The sequence below is a fragment of the Pelodiscus sinensis genome, chromosome 3 (genome assembly GCF_052426305.1).
Source record: "Pelodiscus sinensis isolate ZL-2025 chromosome 3, ASM5242630v1, whole genome shotgun sequence".
Lineage (NCBI taxonomy): Eukaryota > Metazoa > Chordata > Testudines > Trionychidae > Pelodiscus > Pelodiscus sinensis.
Window position 1 is genome coordinate 30,700,287 of NC_143054.1, and position 16,268 is coordinate 30,716,554.

General features: G+C 38.3%; 1 protein-coding gene across 4 annotated transcripts in view; it reads left to right on the forward strand.

Annotated features, from left to right (window-relative positions):
• Positions 1-16,268, forward strand: part of KIDINS220 (kinase D interacting substrate 220) — a 188,190-nt gene that overhangs the window by 146,095 nt on the left and 25,827 nt on the right. The window contains exons 24-27 of one of the 4 annotated variants that reach the window (XM_075923523.2): positions 506-732; positions 10,064-10,174; positions 11,178-11,234; positions 15,527-15,559. In XM_075923523.2, the coding sequence (XP_075779638.1) occupies positions 506-732; positions 10,064-10,174; positions 11,178-11,234; positions 15,527-15,559 (428 nt within the window). The remainder of the gene's footprint in view (positions 1-505; positions 733-10,063; positions 10,175-11,177; positions 11,235-15,526; positions 15,560-16,268) is intronic. The other 3 variants (XM_006123619.5, XM_006123620.5, XM_075923524.2) reach the window with 3 other exon arrangements.

Here is a 16,268-nt window from a genome sequence, read left to right on the forward strand (position 1 = left end):
CACATACCCAGTCAATGTGGGGATGGTTGAAATTCCATGTTACTTGGTTTTCAGTTTTTGTAGCCTCTCTAATCTCTCACAGTTACCATTGTCATCCTGGTCAGATAGTCGGTAGTATATTCCTACTAATATACTCTTGTTCAAGCATGGAATTTCTCCTCATAGAGATTCTATACCAAAGTATATTTTTACTATATTTGACTTTATACTTTTTCACATATACTGCCATCCCCCACCAGCACTACCTACTCTGTCATTCCTAGATATTTTGTATCCTGCTATTACCATGATAGTATGTTTTTATTATCCTATTATTCTGTTGTTTTCCTTAGCTTGTTTCTCATATGTGCAATCAAAAGCCTTTGGAACTACCTTAGGTCTACTCTTTGCGTATTTTGCAAAATTAACTCCAGTGAATTGACAAACAATAAAAGGAACTTAAAACTAAGCACTGCAATGAGTCCCTCTCCTTTCCTCATCTTCTATACACATTTTAATGTTTCAGATGTTCGTGCGGCGAGAGATCAAATGAACATCGGAGGACTGCCATATCCCACACTCCCGTTACATGAGGCACCACCTAGAGCATCATCAGTGTTCAGCCAGCCTTCATCAGTTTGCTCTTCATCCACTTCTTTTAATGGGCCTTTCAATGGTGGAGTTGTATCGCCACAACCTCATAGTAGTTACTACAGTGGTATGACAGGACCTCAGCATCCATTTTATAATCGAGTAAGTAACCAATTAACTATTAAAACACAATTAGCACAATTTAATCTCATAATATTGCACAGTTAGTCCTGTAAATGCTTAAAAGAAAAGAAACAGACAAGCCCCCACCACGCCAAAAAACCCAAACCCTCCCAGTAAATAGAGACAGTAGAATATTGCAGGGAAAAAAAGGTAAAACTTTTACGGATGGTCACCCATGTCCAGTCTATTGGAGAAGCATATGGAAAATTGAAACAAAAGGGCAAACTGTAAGGGAAATGTCCTTTAAGTTTAAAATACTATTAAATAGTGGGACGACACAGGAATTTTTTACTGGTGGTTGTGTTAGGGAGGGATTGTTTTAATACACAATTACCAAGTAAATTTGCTCTAGTGTTGTCTCAGTAAGGCACTGACAAATTAGTCTGAAATCAGGAGATGAAATTAATTGGAGACATAACAAATTATTCTCATCTAAGAAGAAAAAAATCAAATGCAAAACTATAAAATGTGGAATAACTGGCTAGGCAGTAGATTTGTTGAAAAGGATAGACAAATTGAATACGAGTCAACATGTTGTGAAAAAGGCTAATATTCTGGGGAGTATTAACACTTGTACATAAAACATGGTAGGGAAATTGTCCTGCTCTCCACAGCTCTGTTGAGGCTTCCATTGAAGTATTGTATCCAATTATGTAGACTGTCCTTTAAGAAAGACAAATGTAGACAAATTGGAATGAGTCCAGAGGGGAGCAACAAAAATGATAAAAGGTTTAGGAAACCTGTCCTATGAGGAAAGGTTAAAAAAGCAGAGTTTTATTCTTTAGAAAAAACTGAAGGAGACCTGATAAGTCTTCAAATATAGTAAGTATTGATGTAAAGAGGACAGTGATCAATTATAACTCCTGATGGAATTTTCCACCAAAAAAAAGTTCTGCAATAAAAAATAAAAAATTCTGTGCACAATATTTTCAAATTCTGCAAAATTCTATCTGTGTTATTTGTCAAAATAACAGTTTAATCATATCAGTTTTGTTTCATTTTGGTCATTTATTTTAATATATCTGGTAACAACCATGTGTAACAATAAAAAAAAAAAAAGTCAGGAAATGTTTTTTGACAAATAGATCCCTTCCTAGACACATTAATAGCCTCCAGAAGCAGTGCAAATGGAGATGAGGAAGAGGGAAGTAAATTTCTGGGAAGGAGCCTAAGTGTGAACTTGGAAGATTGTTGGGTATGGTGGGAACAGGTGTGGGGGTTTTTTTTTTGTTTGTTTTGCTTTGTTTTGGTTTTTGAGGTATGGAGAGGGATTGTTAGGGAGCTTTCCCCATGCAGAGCCTGGTTGATCTTTAGTGGTGGGTGATACATTTTTGATGTGGGTCTCTCCAAGAATTTGGTAAGTGGTCAAGACCGCACTCTTCCATGGTATGGAAGATATGTAGGGTCTGGGGTGGAGGTTGAGTGCAGAAGGGACCCGGGGGTAAGGAATTGGGCTGCAGGAGGAAATGTGGGATCTGGGAGGGAGTTTGGGTGAAGGAGGGGCCTGGGTGAAGGAAGGACTGGGAGCAGAAGAGGATTCTGATCTAGAGGAGGGGTGCAGGAGGGAGTGCAGAGTTTGGAGGAGGGCAGGGGTGACTTAGGGCAGCAGATAGAGAATTGAGGCGCAAAGTCTAGGAGGGAGTTGTGACCTTTAGAATGAGTGTAGGAGGGGGTGTAGAGTCTGGGAAGAGGTATGGGTGCAGGAGCTGGAGTGCAGAGGGTTTGGGTTACATTAGGTATGGATGCAGGAAGAGGGGTGGAGAGTGGAGGGGGGTACCAGAGGCAGGCTCTGACCAGGAGGCACTTACCTGGGCAGCTCCTGGACAATAGCCCAGCAGGTTCCTGCCTTCCATTCCTCTGCACATACTCAGAGCAGCCAGTGCTGATCTGAATGCTGTGAGCCCAAAAGGGAAGAGGAGGGTTAGGTCACATGCTGCCTGTCTTTTAAACAAGCAGCTATCATTGTTTGAACACCAGCTCATGGGAACTACAAGAAGCAGGGGCAGCATAAGAAACCCTCTCTCCTCTCCTGCCAGGCTTACAGCATTCACAGAAGCCCATGGTCCTGTGGTTGGCTTTTCTGAGTGCTAACTGAGGGGGGGGGGGGGCAGGAAAGGAGCCACATCTGCCCCCTTCCCCATGTATTCTTCACCTTCTATCCTTTCCTCTATTCCCACTCAAACACCCACTCCTTTGTCCCCATATGTCTGTGCCTCCCAGCTGTTCTTGCTACTGTCTTGTCCCTATGTATCCAAGTATCCCCTGCCCTTGTCCCCATTTGGCCCTACACCTCCCTCCCTCCAAAACCCTGTGCTTCCCTTCTGATTCAATTTCTGCCACAGCCTGTCCTCCGCACTAGCCTGTATGAGCCACTGTCTGACCATCCAGCAACTCAATGCTGTTTCCCACCCCTCCCTGCCCCATAGTCCCTGTTTCCTGACTCAGCCAGACAGTCTGTTTTCTTCACATTGCCTATCTCTTCATTACCTGGCATGGAGTGGCTGTCTTGTTATAGTCCCATTGCACCTTTTGGTGGGCAAAAGGCAAAACTGCAGCAACATTTCACCAGAAGCTTTTTTCTGTGCAAAAAAATTAAAAATCTGCAAAGCTCTTTAAATGTTCTTACACACAGTTGTGCAGAATTCCCATGGAAGTATATTGTTCTCCATGTCCACTGATTGTGTAGAAATAGTAGTAATCAGCTTCCCAATCCCTGGCAATTTTTAAAAACAAGATCCTTTATCAGGAAGCCCTTATGCTATGGAACTTCTATTTGCATGGAATTCATCACACGGAAGCCATACACTTCTCAGCAGATGGAATGTGCCATCAGATCACTTTAGCAGGTCCTTCTGCTCTCACCACAAATGGTCTGTCCGCATAGAGGTAAACAGTCCCATCTTGCAGAAGTGACAGGCCTCTCCCTCCCATGTGAATCTCTTCACCACAACAGAGAACAAGAAGCATCACCTCTTTTGCTCAAGGATTGGCTGGGGTAAGGGCACTGTAATTGTTGCCTTTCTTCTCCCATAGTTGGGCAGCCTGATGTAAGCTTTTCTGCCAATCTCTCTGGTTCATAAGGTGCTCCCGAGAATAAAGGCGAACAAGGCAAAAGTTATCCTTATCACTCTAGCTTGGCCTTGCCAGCATTGGTTTAGCAGGCTTTCAGACCTTATAGTCACAGCCCCGGGGACTTTCCCTCTCTTGCTATATTTAATCTCACAGGATTAAGGGAGACTCTTCTGTTCAACTTTACAGGATGACATTGACAACGTGGCTGCACAGTGGCTGGATCCAGAGGAGAAAAAATGCTTTGACTAGGTGTAGCAATTCTTGTTTAGGTAATAGAATGCCCTCTACCAGGGCAATCTACCTAGCCAAATGGAAAGGCTTCTTGTATTAGGCAGTCAAAGTCTTTCTCCCATGCAGGCATTACTGTAGTTTATCTTAGAATATGTCCTTCATCTAAAGCTCAAAGGCCTGTCTAAAGGTCCACTTGGTGGCTATCTCAGCTTTTCACCCACCTGTTCAGGTAGATAGTTTTTTGCCCAAGATATGACTTCCTGAAAGGCCTTAATTGACTTTATCCTCAAGTGTGTATCTCTGTCACATCTTGGGATCTGATCCTGGTGCTGTCAAGGTTCGTGGGGGCCCCCTTTTGAGTCTTTAATTTCTTGTTCAGTGCTGCGTCTCTCATGGAAGATTTCCTTCCTAATTGCAATCACTTCAGCCCAGAGTCTCTGAAATCAAAGTGCTCACTTCAAAACAAACCTATATGGTGTTTTACAGAGACAGGGTCCAACTACAGTACCACCCTGCTTTGTTGACAAAGATAATGTCACAGATTCACTATAATCAGGATATAGTCTTGCTTGTATGCTTTCCAAAGTCTCATAAATTCAATGAGGAATGCAGGCTACATAGCCTGGATGTTAGATGGACGTTGGTCTTCTATCTTGAGAGGACCAAGCCCTTGTAAGTCAATGCAGCTCTTCATCACAATAATGGCTAGATTTAAAGGCTGGCCAGTTTCTGCCCAGACCATCTGATTGTGGAAAACTGCCTGCATCCTCCTCTTCTGTTTTGAGCAAGCAGTGATTTCACTACCAGCTATTGTGACTGGTCATTCATCCAGTGTGTAAACTTGAGCAGCAGCCTTCCTTGACTAGGTGCTAATACAGGACATCTGCAAGCCACACCTTGGTCTTCGATCCATGCCATCAGATCACATTACACTGTTGTCCATCAAGTGCAGAATGATGCATGTTCAGTAGAGTAATGTTACAAGCCTCAAGACTATGAACTCTGAGCCCACCTCCAAGGTTACAGCTTGTGAATCATATAACATGGAACTGACATGAACAAGCACTTGAATTAAAAACAGTTTTGTAACTATTGTTCTTCAAGCTGTGTTGCTCATGTCCATTTGATGACCTATCTTCCTACCCCTCCATTAGAGCTGATGGCAAGAAGGAATGCAGGGCCAATAGCATATCCTATATCAGCGCATGAGTGTGGTACTCCAGAGGGTGTCAGAGCAAACCCTATGGATGACACTAAATGTAAAATTTCTGACAGTGGTGTAGGTGGCATGTGCACATCTTACATAGGGAGGTTGTAGAATATCTCTGGAGATATTTAAGAGTAGGTTAGATAAATATCTATCAGGGATGGTCTAGACAGTATTTGGTCCTGCCATGGGGGCAGGGGACTGGACTCAATGACCTCTCGAGGTCCCTTCCAGTCCTAGTATTCCATGATTCTATGATAGAATGGACACATCTCAAAGAACATCAGTTATGAAAGGTAGATAACCATTTTTTAAACCCAGCAAATTTGCTGCTGGTCTACAACAAGTTATTACTAGGTAGTGAGAACTACGACAGCATCTTGTCTCACCAAGCGGAAGCATTTTTCTGCGTGGTCATCGCAACAAGGCCCCTCACTTACTAGGTCACCTCTCCAATCTGTGCAATTAAGATGCACGTAGTGGTCTTGTTGACATTCTACCCTCCAGTAGATCATATTTTTTTTCTCTCTCAAAATGTCCCTTCACTTCCTCAAGTGCTTAGAGAGATTATATGCATACATTCACAAACTCCTTCTGCTGTGGGACTTAAACTTAGTCCTACTTAGTTCATAAGCCCTGCCATGGAGCTCCTGGCTTGTGCCCCTTCTCATATATCTCTAGGAACGTCACATTCCTGGTAATGAACCTCTGTATATTGTCGTTTTTAAGGACAACATATTATGTCACTACTACCTGGTGTTCCACCTGAAGGTAGTTTCACAGTAATCAGGCTAATCTTCCTGCCAATATTCTTCCCCAAACTGCACAAGATAAGTGAGGAGCAGTGTCTCCTCTTGCTGGACATTAAGCATGCTATGGGCTTCTATTCAGAAAAGACCAAACTCTTCCATAAGTCCACCTCACTTTTTGTAGCATTAGCAAACAGGATGAGAGGCCTGCCAGTTTTGACCCAAAGAATTTCATTCTTGGGTGTCCCGCCCCTTACCTTCTTGACTATGCTCTTGACAAAAGATCAAACTTCCTCACTGGTGTTTCTAGCCCAAGTGCCAATCCAGAATATTTGCAGATGTATCACTTGGTTGTCAGTGCATATTTTTTCATCCCACTATGCCATCACCCAGCAGGCTAGATATTGTGTTGGGTTGGTAGAACAGTGTTGCATAGTTCATATGTTCATGAACTCTGAGCCAGAGGCCCTGGAGGTTTTTCGCCTTCCTCTGTAGCATTGGGCACAGATCACAGCTGAAGGACTCTCTGCATGTTGGGGCCTTCAAAGTATTTGAAGGTTTCAATATCTGAGACATAGGTGAGAGGATTATTCTAAGAGGGGTGGGCGAGATTCTGTGGCCTGCACTGTGCAGGGGGTCAGACTAGATGATCATAATGGTCCCTTCTGACCTTAAAGTCTATGAGTCTATGAGAACCTTCTAAGGTACCACTTGGGTGTACCCTAACATGGAATGGACATGAGTAAGCACTTGAAGAAAAAAAAATGGTTACTAACCTTTTTGTAACTGTTGTTCTTCAAGATGTGTCACTCATGTTCATTCTATGACCCATCCTCCTGCCTCTCTGTCCGAGTTAGCCCTCAAGAAGGAACTGTGAGGATATGGAGCTGATGGAGGCCATTTTACTGGCACATGAGCTCGCAGCACCAGAGGGCTCTAGAGTCATTTTGTCAGGTAACACAGAGGGAAAAATCTCCAGCAGCTGTGCACATAGCTCACATGCATTTAATGTGGCGTGAGCATGAGAAACACACCTTGAAGAGTAACAGTTACAGAAAGGTAAGTAACCATTTTTTCCTGAGTCTGGTTCATTTTAAAATGTAAATGATTTTCTTATAGCAGGGGTAGGATTTAAATATCCCTAGTCTACACATGTAGACTAGTCTTGAACTACTTTTGAAAATTGTTCTGCTTTGCAAAAGTAATTCCTGTTGGTTTGTTTTTGCAGAGGTAAAGTTCAGGCCAGAAGTTCTCAGAGTTTCAGAGATCTTGGGGGCTGTGAGCAAGTTTTGGGGGAGTTATTCTCAGGTCTCTGCATTAATCATTAGGGCAAAGGGTACATTTAGAACAGCATGTTTCCAGGTGCCCTTTTAAAAACTATTTTTCACACCTGTGGAATGCACTTTACTGGTTTGATGAAGGCAATCAAGAGTACATTATTCTTGGTTGTGGTACAAAGAGTTCACGAAAGCTAGTATCATGGGGACTTTTAGACTCCATTAATTACTGGATCAACTTTTTCTCTTAAGGTGAGTCATTTAAGTAGGAACCACTCTTTTTGTTTGTTTGTTTCTTTAGTTACTGTAAAGGACAGGGATTAGAGTACCGTGAAATACAAAATTGAAAATTTACCTTCTGCATCCCCTACTGCAAGTGGTGGGACAGTTGTTATTGCTGAGTCATAAGTTACTAATTCCATTAGTCAGTTATATTATTTCCCGTTGACTGCCTGGTGAAGAGCCAAGTGTTCCTATTTGGGCTTTCTCAGAGGAATGTGAGTTTTCTCTGTCAATACATTTTTTATTTAATTTATTTCACATTTTTAACTATAACTAATGGAATAGCCTCACTTTCTCTTTTTTTGAGTCATAGAAGTGTTTTCACGAGCTGTTTGTGTGACACCAACCACTAGGGGTAAATTTATATAGTGATAAATTAGTATAGCGTACTTTGAATTTTGTCCTGTGGACCACTGAGAACTTTGTCCAATAGTGTGGATATGTATAGATGCTACTTCACTGTCAGAGAACAGCTATAAAATGGTAAATTCTTTTTTAAAAATGTCTAAATATATAATATGTATGTAGTATAGCTGCAACCATATTCATTCCAGGATGTTAGAGAGACAGGGTGGGTGAAGGAATATATTTTATTTTGCAGATCACTATTGGGAAGAGAGAGAAGCTTTTGAACCACACAGATCTAGCGGCCCAAAACCTAGTCTCTCTCATAAATAGAAGTTGGTACAATAAAAGATATTTTAAAGGCACACCACAGTTACTTTTATAAAAATATTAAAAATTGGGATCTGACAACACGTGTAGACTAGGGATGTAATACTGTAGTTGATTAACCGATAAGCAAAAGCTTATCGGTTAATGCTATATACTACACACATTTCCCTCCTCCTCTTGCCAATAAATTTTTTAGCAGCCTTGCTAGCAGCCCAGCTTAGTCCTGATTTGTGATGGATCAGGCACCTACCCCTTTTACAGCTCTGCATTTAAAGTGTATTAGGAATAGTACAGGCAGGCACCCCACATTTCTGCCTCTTTATTGGAGGCAGCAGCTCAGGGTGAAGGGCAGCCGGTTCGTGAGGGGAGCAGTGCAGAGTGGCAGGGGGCTTCTTGGGAGTGAAGCCGGAGCTCTCTGGCTATCAGCCCCAGCCCTGGGGCCTATAAAATAGTCAACTGATAAAAATCCATGAGATTACTCAACTATTCAATTAACCTATACTGTATTTAACATCCCTAGTGTAGACTTAAAATTATGAATGTACCTACAGGTCAAAACAAATATGTTGCAATGTTTGACAAGTAGTTTGTCTGTCTTACCTGCATCATGAATTGTAGGATTCCATGTTTTGCACATCTACAGTTGCTTTATTTGCATAACACACAGATCATAACAATGCAGTCATCCTTGGAGTGCTGGTCTAGATGTTGTTAGTATCTGACAGTCACAGACCAAATACAGAATCTTACATTTGCTCCCGAAAAATGTAAATAAAGGAGAAACTCTGTTTTGAATTATTAGTTTTAAATTGAGAAAATATAGTGTTAATTTTGAGATCTTTATCTGATTTTGGTTATCAATGTATGAGGCAGAGTCTTCTGATAGACTAAGCATATGTCTTTATAGCCAGGAACTTCTGAATTCTGGTTCTGACATGCTATGTATGTTTTGCAGTTTACTTAACATTTGTGTCCTTAAATCCCATCTATTTTAAAAAAGAGAGAGCCTTGCCTGTTCCATGAGAATGCTTAGAAACATTAATATTTTTCTCAACCAGAATATATTTAAAGGAAGATACATTTAACAATAATTCCCATAAAAAATTTGATTTTTTTATTAAAATGTACATTGTATTAAAATAGATTTTTTTCTATTAAGGACTTTTATATATCTGTAGTTTTATAGCATCATAATATGCTGTAAAAATGCAAGCATCCAAACTGAAAATTGAACACAATTGTATTAAAATATTTAAAAAATAGCATGAACTAAAAAGTAGTAGCTTTACTGTCTGGTTTCTTATTCATTAAAACAATAAGAAAATTGGTTATAAAAAGCATTCTATAGTCAAAATTACCACTCTTACATGCCATGAACTCCATTTTCTATGTAGTTCTGTAGATATCCAATATGAGGAATATTTTGAAGTTTTCCAAATTATCGTGTGCTCTTGTTCCCTGTAATTGTAGATTGAAGAGCTTTGTGATGGTGAAAGTAATTGCAATTAAAAATTCATCCTTCATTCTTCCTCTTCCCTGAAAGAGACATTGTGATGGGAGTTTCAAAAGTGTTCAGCATTGACATTCATTTGTTCTACTTTGGAGTCAATGCTAAAACTTATTGGTGTCAGTGGGTGCAGAGTGGTCTATACTGTAGAACAATTTCTAACTTTATTAAATTTAGCATTCGTAAGCAGAAGTTGTATTTTGTTTAAATGAATTTTCTTTGGATTAAAATTACATTTTGATTTGTGTAATTTTGTCTTTTTTGTTTGTTTGTTTTTTTGTTTTGTTTTGTTACGTGTTTCTTTCCATAGCCATTCTTTGCCCCATATCTTTACATGCCAAGGTACTACCCTGGCAGTTCTCATCACATCTCACGTCCATCACTAAAAATGAGTTTGTCCAGGGATCAGAACAATGGCCTAGTAAGTATTCTAAAGGATAATTAAAATACTAATCTAGACAATAAGAATACTGAGTAATACAGCAGTAAGTTTAGTAACTTTAACGTAATAATACACACTTTATTTATATAAATAGCTTTAAGAAATGTTATGACATTGATACATGAAATGTAAAATATATTTTGTTTTTTAACTTTTAGAAAATATCATATATAGGATAGAAATTAATTCTAACATCTAAGAACTAAGAATAGAAATTTTTACTGGCAATGGACATTGGCAGGATGGCTTTTTTTTTAGTGAAAACTGTCATTTCTTGCTACCATAAATAACATGATGTGATTTAGTACTATGACATAAACATCTTCACTTAAAAATGTATATCTCACTTGGTAAAATATTGTAATTACTTTTTATATAGGCTATTATATACATGTGTGTGCAGATGTATATGTATCTATATAAACAAAAGGCTTTGAGGAAATATAGTTTCATCCTATTACTTCATGTAGAATTTGGGATATCAAATCGCCATAATAAAATTATTATTAATTAAAAGGACTACTTTTTTAAATTGTTTTATTTCAGATTAAAACAAAATATATTTATATTCAGTATATGTCAGTTTTAGCTTTGTTAAAATACATATGATTTATATTTACATATACATTTTAAAAGAAAAAATGAGCTCTGTGCTTCTTTTCTAGGTGCATATAGAAATAAAAATACAGATCCTTTAAAAAGAATTTCATAATTTATTGTATTAGATTGGTGTTCAAAAGAGAATTTACATCAGAGGAAGGCTAAAAAAGAGCCTCATTTGACAATCACTGTAATACTAGAATAGTGATGCCTTTGGATGCAGTTTTTAAAAAAAGGATTTAAAATATTTTAAATCACTCCAGCAAAACAAATGTTTCTGTTGATTATGTATTATTATACTCATTTCCATACTTTATTTACTTCTTATTTTTGTTGAGCCTTTTATTGTTTTACACAAACCATAATATTTTGTTGTTGTTAGGATGTTATCAAGGAGGATGTCGATGAGGGGCTTTCTTCACCCACAAACCCCTCAATGGTAAATGAGTAGTCATGTGGTGTGGACACTTAGCATCTCATTGCTTCATCAGCAGTAATGAGTCTGCATTGATTTTAATTGCAGTTCACTAACACTGCATCAGTGGCTTGGTGGACAAATAGAGTAGTTGAACACTAATAATTGTAGTTTGTGAATGAATTCAAAAGCTAATATTTTACTTATAAGACCTGCTGTATTATTTTCCAGTAGTTTCTCCTGACTTTCTCTCCATAGCTATGAAATACAAAGTCTTCAGCTAAGAGTATATTGTTTTCAGATTTCACCAGCAGTTCCCTGATGGCCAAATGGAGTGGGGAATGGCAGTTGGCCATTTATTACTTAGTTTTTACAACTGAGTGGCTGAATCCTATCCTATTGTCTTTTGTTCCAAGATCCCAGCAGAAAGCCACTGCAGTAGTTACAGCATAAAGCAACTTTATATAAAAATAACAACAATCTGCTATATATGATATTCCATGAGCTGGTATGTTAAGGTCTACCTTAACTTATGAATAAGTGAATATTAAGATGTTGTATTCCACAACTTCAGTCTTTGTCTGAATATTTATAATGAAATAAAAGTATCTTCCTTTATATGTAACTATTTTAGCCCTTAATTGTGGAAGTCATTCCATAAAAAACCATTCCTGGCCATCAAACTCTGTGGTGACTGCCAGCACAAAAGGGTTATCATAGTTTTAACCATTCTCAATTGCTTTATTCTGTTATCTGCAACAGCCTAAGTGTATGACTTCAGCTATTTTTTGTCTTCTCTGACACAGGTAAATATTTTAATAAAATCTCACTTTTATTATGCAGCAATGGGGAAAACAAGAATTGCAGCATAATTATAGCAACGAAGACTGAATTAAAACGTGTGTGTCTTACTGGAATGGGGTGTTTCTCATTCTTAAACTAATGCTATTGAACCTACATACACAAGCATTGCAGAACATATACTGTTCTGAAACCCTGTAATATTTTCATAAAAATACAACGTTAATGGGGTCAAGTATCAGAGGGGTAGCCATGTTAGTCTGAATCTGCAAAAGCGGCGAGGAGTCCTGTGGCACCTTATAGACTAACTGAAGTGTAGGAACATAAGCTTTCGTGGGCAAAGACCCACTTCGTCAGATGCATGTGACGAAGTGGGTCTTTGCCCACGAAAGCTTATGCTCCTACACTTCAGTTAGTCTATAAGGTGCCACAGGACTCCTCGCCGCTTTTGCAACGTTAATGGAGTAGTTAAAACCCTGCTTCTGAATTTTATAGTGGTTGTGAATTCCTTTGTTTTAATACCTGCTTGTCTTCTCCTTTGCTCTGTGTAAAGGAGGCTGAAAGGGCTTTGGTATCTACCATCCCTAATCCCCTGAAAGCCCTTTTACAGGTAGACTCTAGGGCTGTGTCTAGACTGGCCAGTTTTTCCGGAAAATCAGCTGCTTTTCCGGAAAAACTTGCCAGCTGTCTACACTAGCCGCTTGAATTTCTGCAAAAGCACTGATTTCCTACTGTAAGAAATCAGTGCTTTTTGCGGAAATACTATGCTGTTCCCATTCGGGCAAAAGTCCCTTTTGCGCAAAACTTTTGCGCTAAAGGGCCAGTGTAGACAGCTGAGATTTGTTTTGCGCAAAAAAGCCCCGATCGCCAAAATGGCGATCAGGACTTTTTTGCGCAAAAGCGCATCTAGATTGGCCACAGATGCTTTTCCGCAAAAGTGCTTTTGCGGAAGAGCATCCGTGCCAATCCAGACACTCTTTTCTGAAAATGCTTTTAATGGAAAACTTTTCCGTTAAAAGTATTTCCGGAAAATCATGCCAATCTAGACGTAGCCCAGGAGTCTAGGGTGGTTAGCTATCTCTAAACCTCTGGGGAATCCGCTATGCAAGATAATACTGACCTTGCTGACTTTCTGGTTGAAATTCTGTGGAAGAGAGAGACAATATTACTTAATATGTTTGTTCTCTATTGATTTAACTATGATGGAAAAAATGAACTGTTTTCATGCTTCCATTGAGTATAAAGTGAATTTTTCAGAGCTATTACAGTCACAGTAGAGGCATTTGAGGCAATTCAGTTATCCACAAATGATGGATTCAATAGACATAATTCCATCCAAGTATTATGGGAGCCCTTAATACATATATCTTCGCCAATATATATGATAATAGCTTTTACATATTTAATGCATGGATCCATGCATGCAAAATAATTCAGTGTACAGGCAGTCCCCGGGTTACATGGATCCGACTTACATCGGATCCCTACTTACAAACGGGGTGAGGCAACCCCGCACTAGCTGCTTCCCCCTAGCAGACCAGGGAGACGCGGAGCGGCTTTTCTCAGCAGACACCTCAGCTTGAGAATAAAGGACTGAGGGAAGTGAGGTGTGGGAGAATGAAACTGAGCTCTGGAGAAATATTTGGCTAGAATTCCCCTACAATATGTACCAGTTCCGACTTGCATACAAATTCAACTTAAGAACAAACCTACAGTCCCTATCTTGTACGTAACCCGGGGACTGCCTGTACTAAAAATCCTTGTGAAATTTTTAATGAATACCAACTACTGTGAATGATTTCGTGATCTAATAGCAGTACCATATGGAGAATTAAAGTTAAGTCTTGATTTCTGACTGACAGGGGCTAGAAAGGCTGATTTATATAGCTCTGAATAGAGGAGAGAAGCTCCCTTGGCATGCATTTTAGTAACCTTCCTTGGTCAGAGCAATGAGCTAGTATTTCTGAAGCACCCATTTTTTTTATAAGGGTCAAAATTTCTGTGCATTGTCAGAGCTTTGTGGAAAAGGTCCTATCCAGAGGGCTGGAGCTGTTAACTCCTCAAGATCCTTTCCAGTCCTATATTTCTGTGATTCTATGATTGCAGAATACCTGTTCATGCTTTGGGGTTCCTGCCATTGATGTCAGTATGTCAATAATATTAACCTAATTTTTATAGAAGATCCTAATCTTTCCTATGCCAATTTAAATCTGAAGTAACTTCATGGAAATTAATGAACTCTGATGTGGGTGTAAAACTCGTGTAAGATTTGAATTACATGTTTAATTTTTGTTTTGTGCATTATATTGTGCAGAGCAAAATAGTGAATCAAGAATAATATTAATATTCCCTGCAGTGTTAATGCTGGCCCTCTTTAGTAAATTAACTGACTTAGAACCTGATCCTAAGGCTTTGAAATGAATGGAAGCTTTGCCATTAACTTCAAGCGCAAAATGCAGCCTACCGTACATTATAATACTGACTCTGTACTTTTGTCCTGGAGTCTCCAAAATACCTTTTCTACAATAAATTCACTACAAATTCACTATTCTTTAATGAGTTCCAAGCTGTTTCTTGTTCTAGCAGGGTATGATGTAGTAATTTTAATGAAATTTTTTGAAGTATTCACTTTTGTTTTCTACTAGCACCCATGATTTTCTAGGCACTGTTCAGACAGCAAAGAACGCATGATCTCTGTCCAGTCTAAAGAGTTGTTTGGATTCTGATCTTATGACAAAGACCTATGTTATCTATCAACATGGTATCAGGAATAAAGTTAGCACTACTAATTACATCTGTGAGGATAGAGCATGCCTTAACATAGTTATTTTTTAAAGATGTTTTCCCTGTTACATTACATTGATAGTGCCTTGTCATAATATACTTTCATTGAATAGGCCCTAAAGTGGGCCTGTGCAGTCACATACTATGAATAAACCCTGTCTATCCTTCAAAAATAATGGACGCAAACAGATCTTAGCAAACAGATCTGGGCACGAACAGAGGATGTAACTTGGGAAGTTTATCACTTATTTTTGCAAATGTTGTTAATGTGGAATGAATCCCCTTATAACTCTATTACTGTATACTCTCAAAGTCTACCTTTTCAACTAGTTTTCCTTGCTTAGCTATGAGGACTTTAAAATTATTTGACAAATAATGGTGTGACCTAATTTTGAAATGACAAAGAAATTTTAGGAAGCAAACCAAGAGTTTTTCAAGCAAAAATGATACAAATCTTCCCTCTATTCTAACATATTAAATGCCAATAAGTATTCATCTGCTTTTTTACAAATACAAAAGGAGCAAGTTACTTATCAAAATTATTTATCTTAAATGTTTTATAGCAGTATAAAAATATCAATACGCTAACTTTGTATTATAAATGTAGTTTTACATGTATTGTTTAAAATGAGATTAATATAAATGCATAAATATAAATTACATCTTTAGACATTTTTGATGTTTCACTTTAAGTTTCTGTCTCTCCATTCTGTTTTGTCCCTTTCTTGAAGCTGTGTAAATCTGGGTTAAACAGACAGAGACAGGTACAGCAACTTTCTATGAATTGTCATTCACTTATTTGATGGAATCATTGCCAAAGCTATCATACTGGCTCTTCATGCTAGGCTGTCTATAAACTAATGCTCATTACTAGCCCTTAGGTTTTCTTTGACAAGCTGCTTTTAGCTTTTGCATGGCTAATATTTTTCAGTGTAATGTTCCCTAAGCTGAAAAATGTGTCAGTTTAAGTACAGTTTTAAATCACTTACATGATGACATTATCCCTAAAGCAATTACATATTTATTCTTCAGGCAATATTCTTATTTTTTTTTTTTTTTATAAATAGTCCTTTGGATTAATGAGTATTTATTTTAAACAGTTTATACTTTAACAAGCATAATCTACATATTTTAGCAGTTTCCCCATATGATTTTTGAAGTAGAAAAATGCTGCTTTCCAAACTAACTCCTAATGCATGCAGAAATAGTGACTTCCAATAGTGCTCTTGACTGCTAAAATATTTTGATCTAATGCAAGAAGATCTATTCCATCTCAACACTGACATTCCTTTTTTATTGCTTTATCTACAGATACTGTATTTGATAGAACTTTTCACATTATTGTTAAAGTATTTATGTTAGCAGCACCATTATAAAATAGTTTTAACCATATTTTTGGCTGTCATTTTTCAAATGACAGATTTTTTTCAAATGATAGATTTTTTTCATTAACAGTGCAATTTGAATTATTAA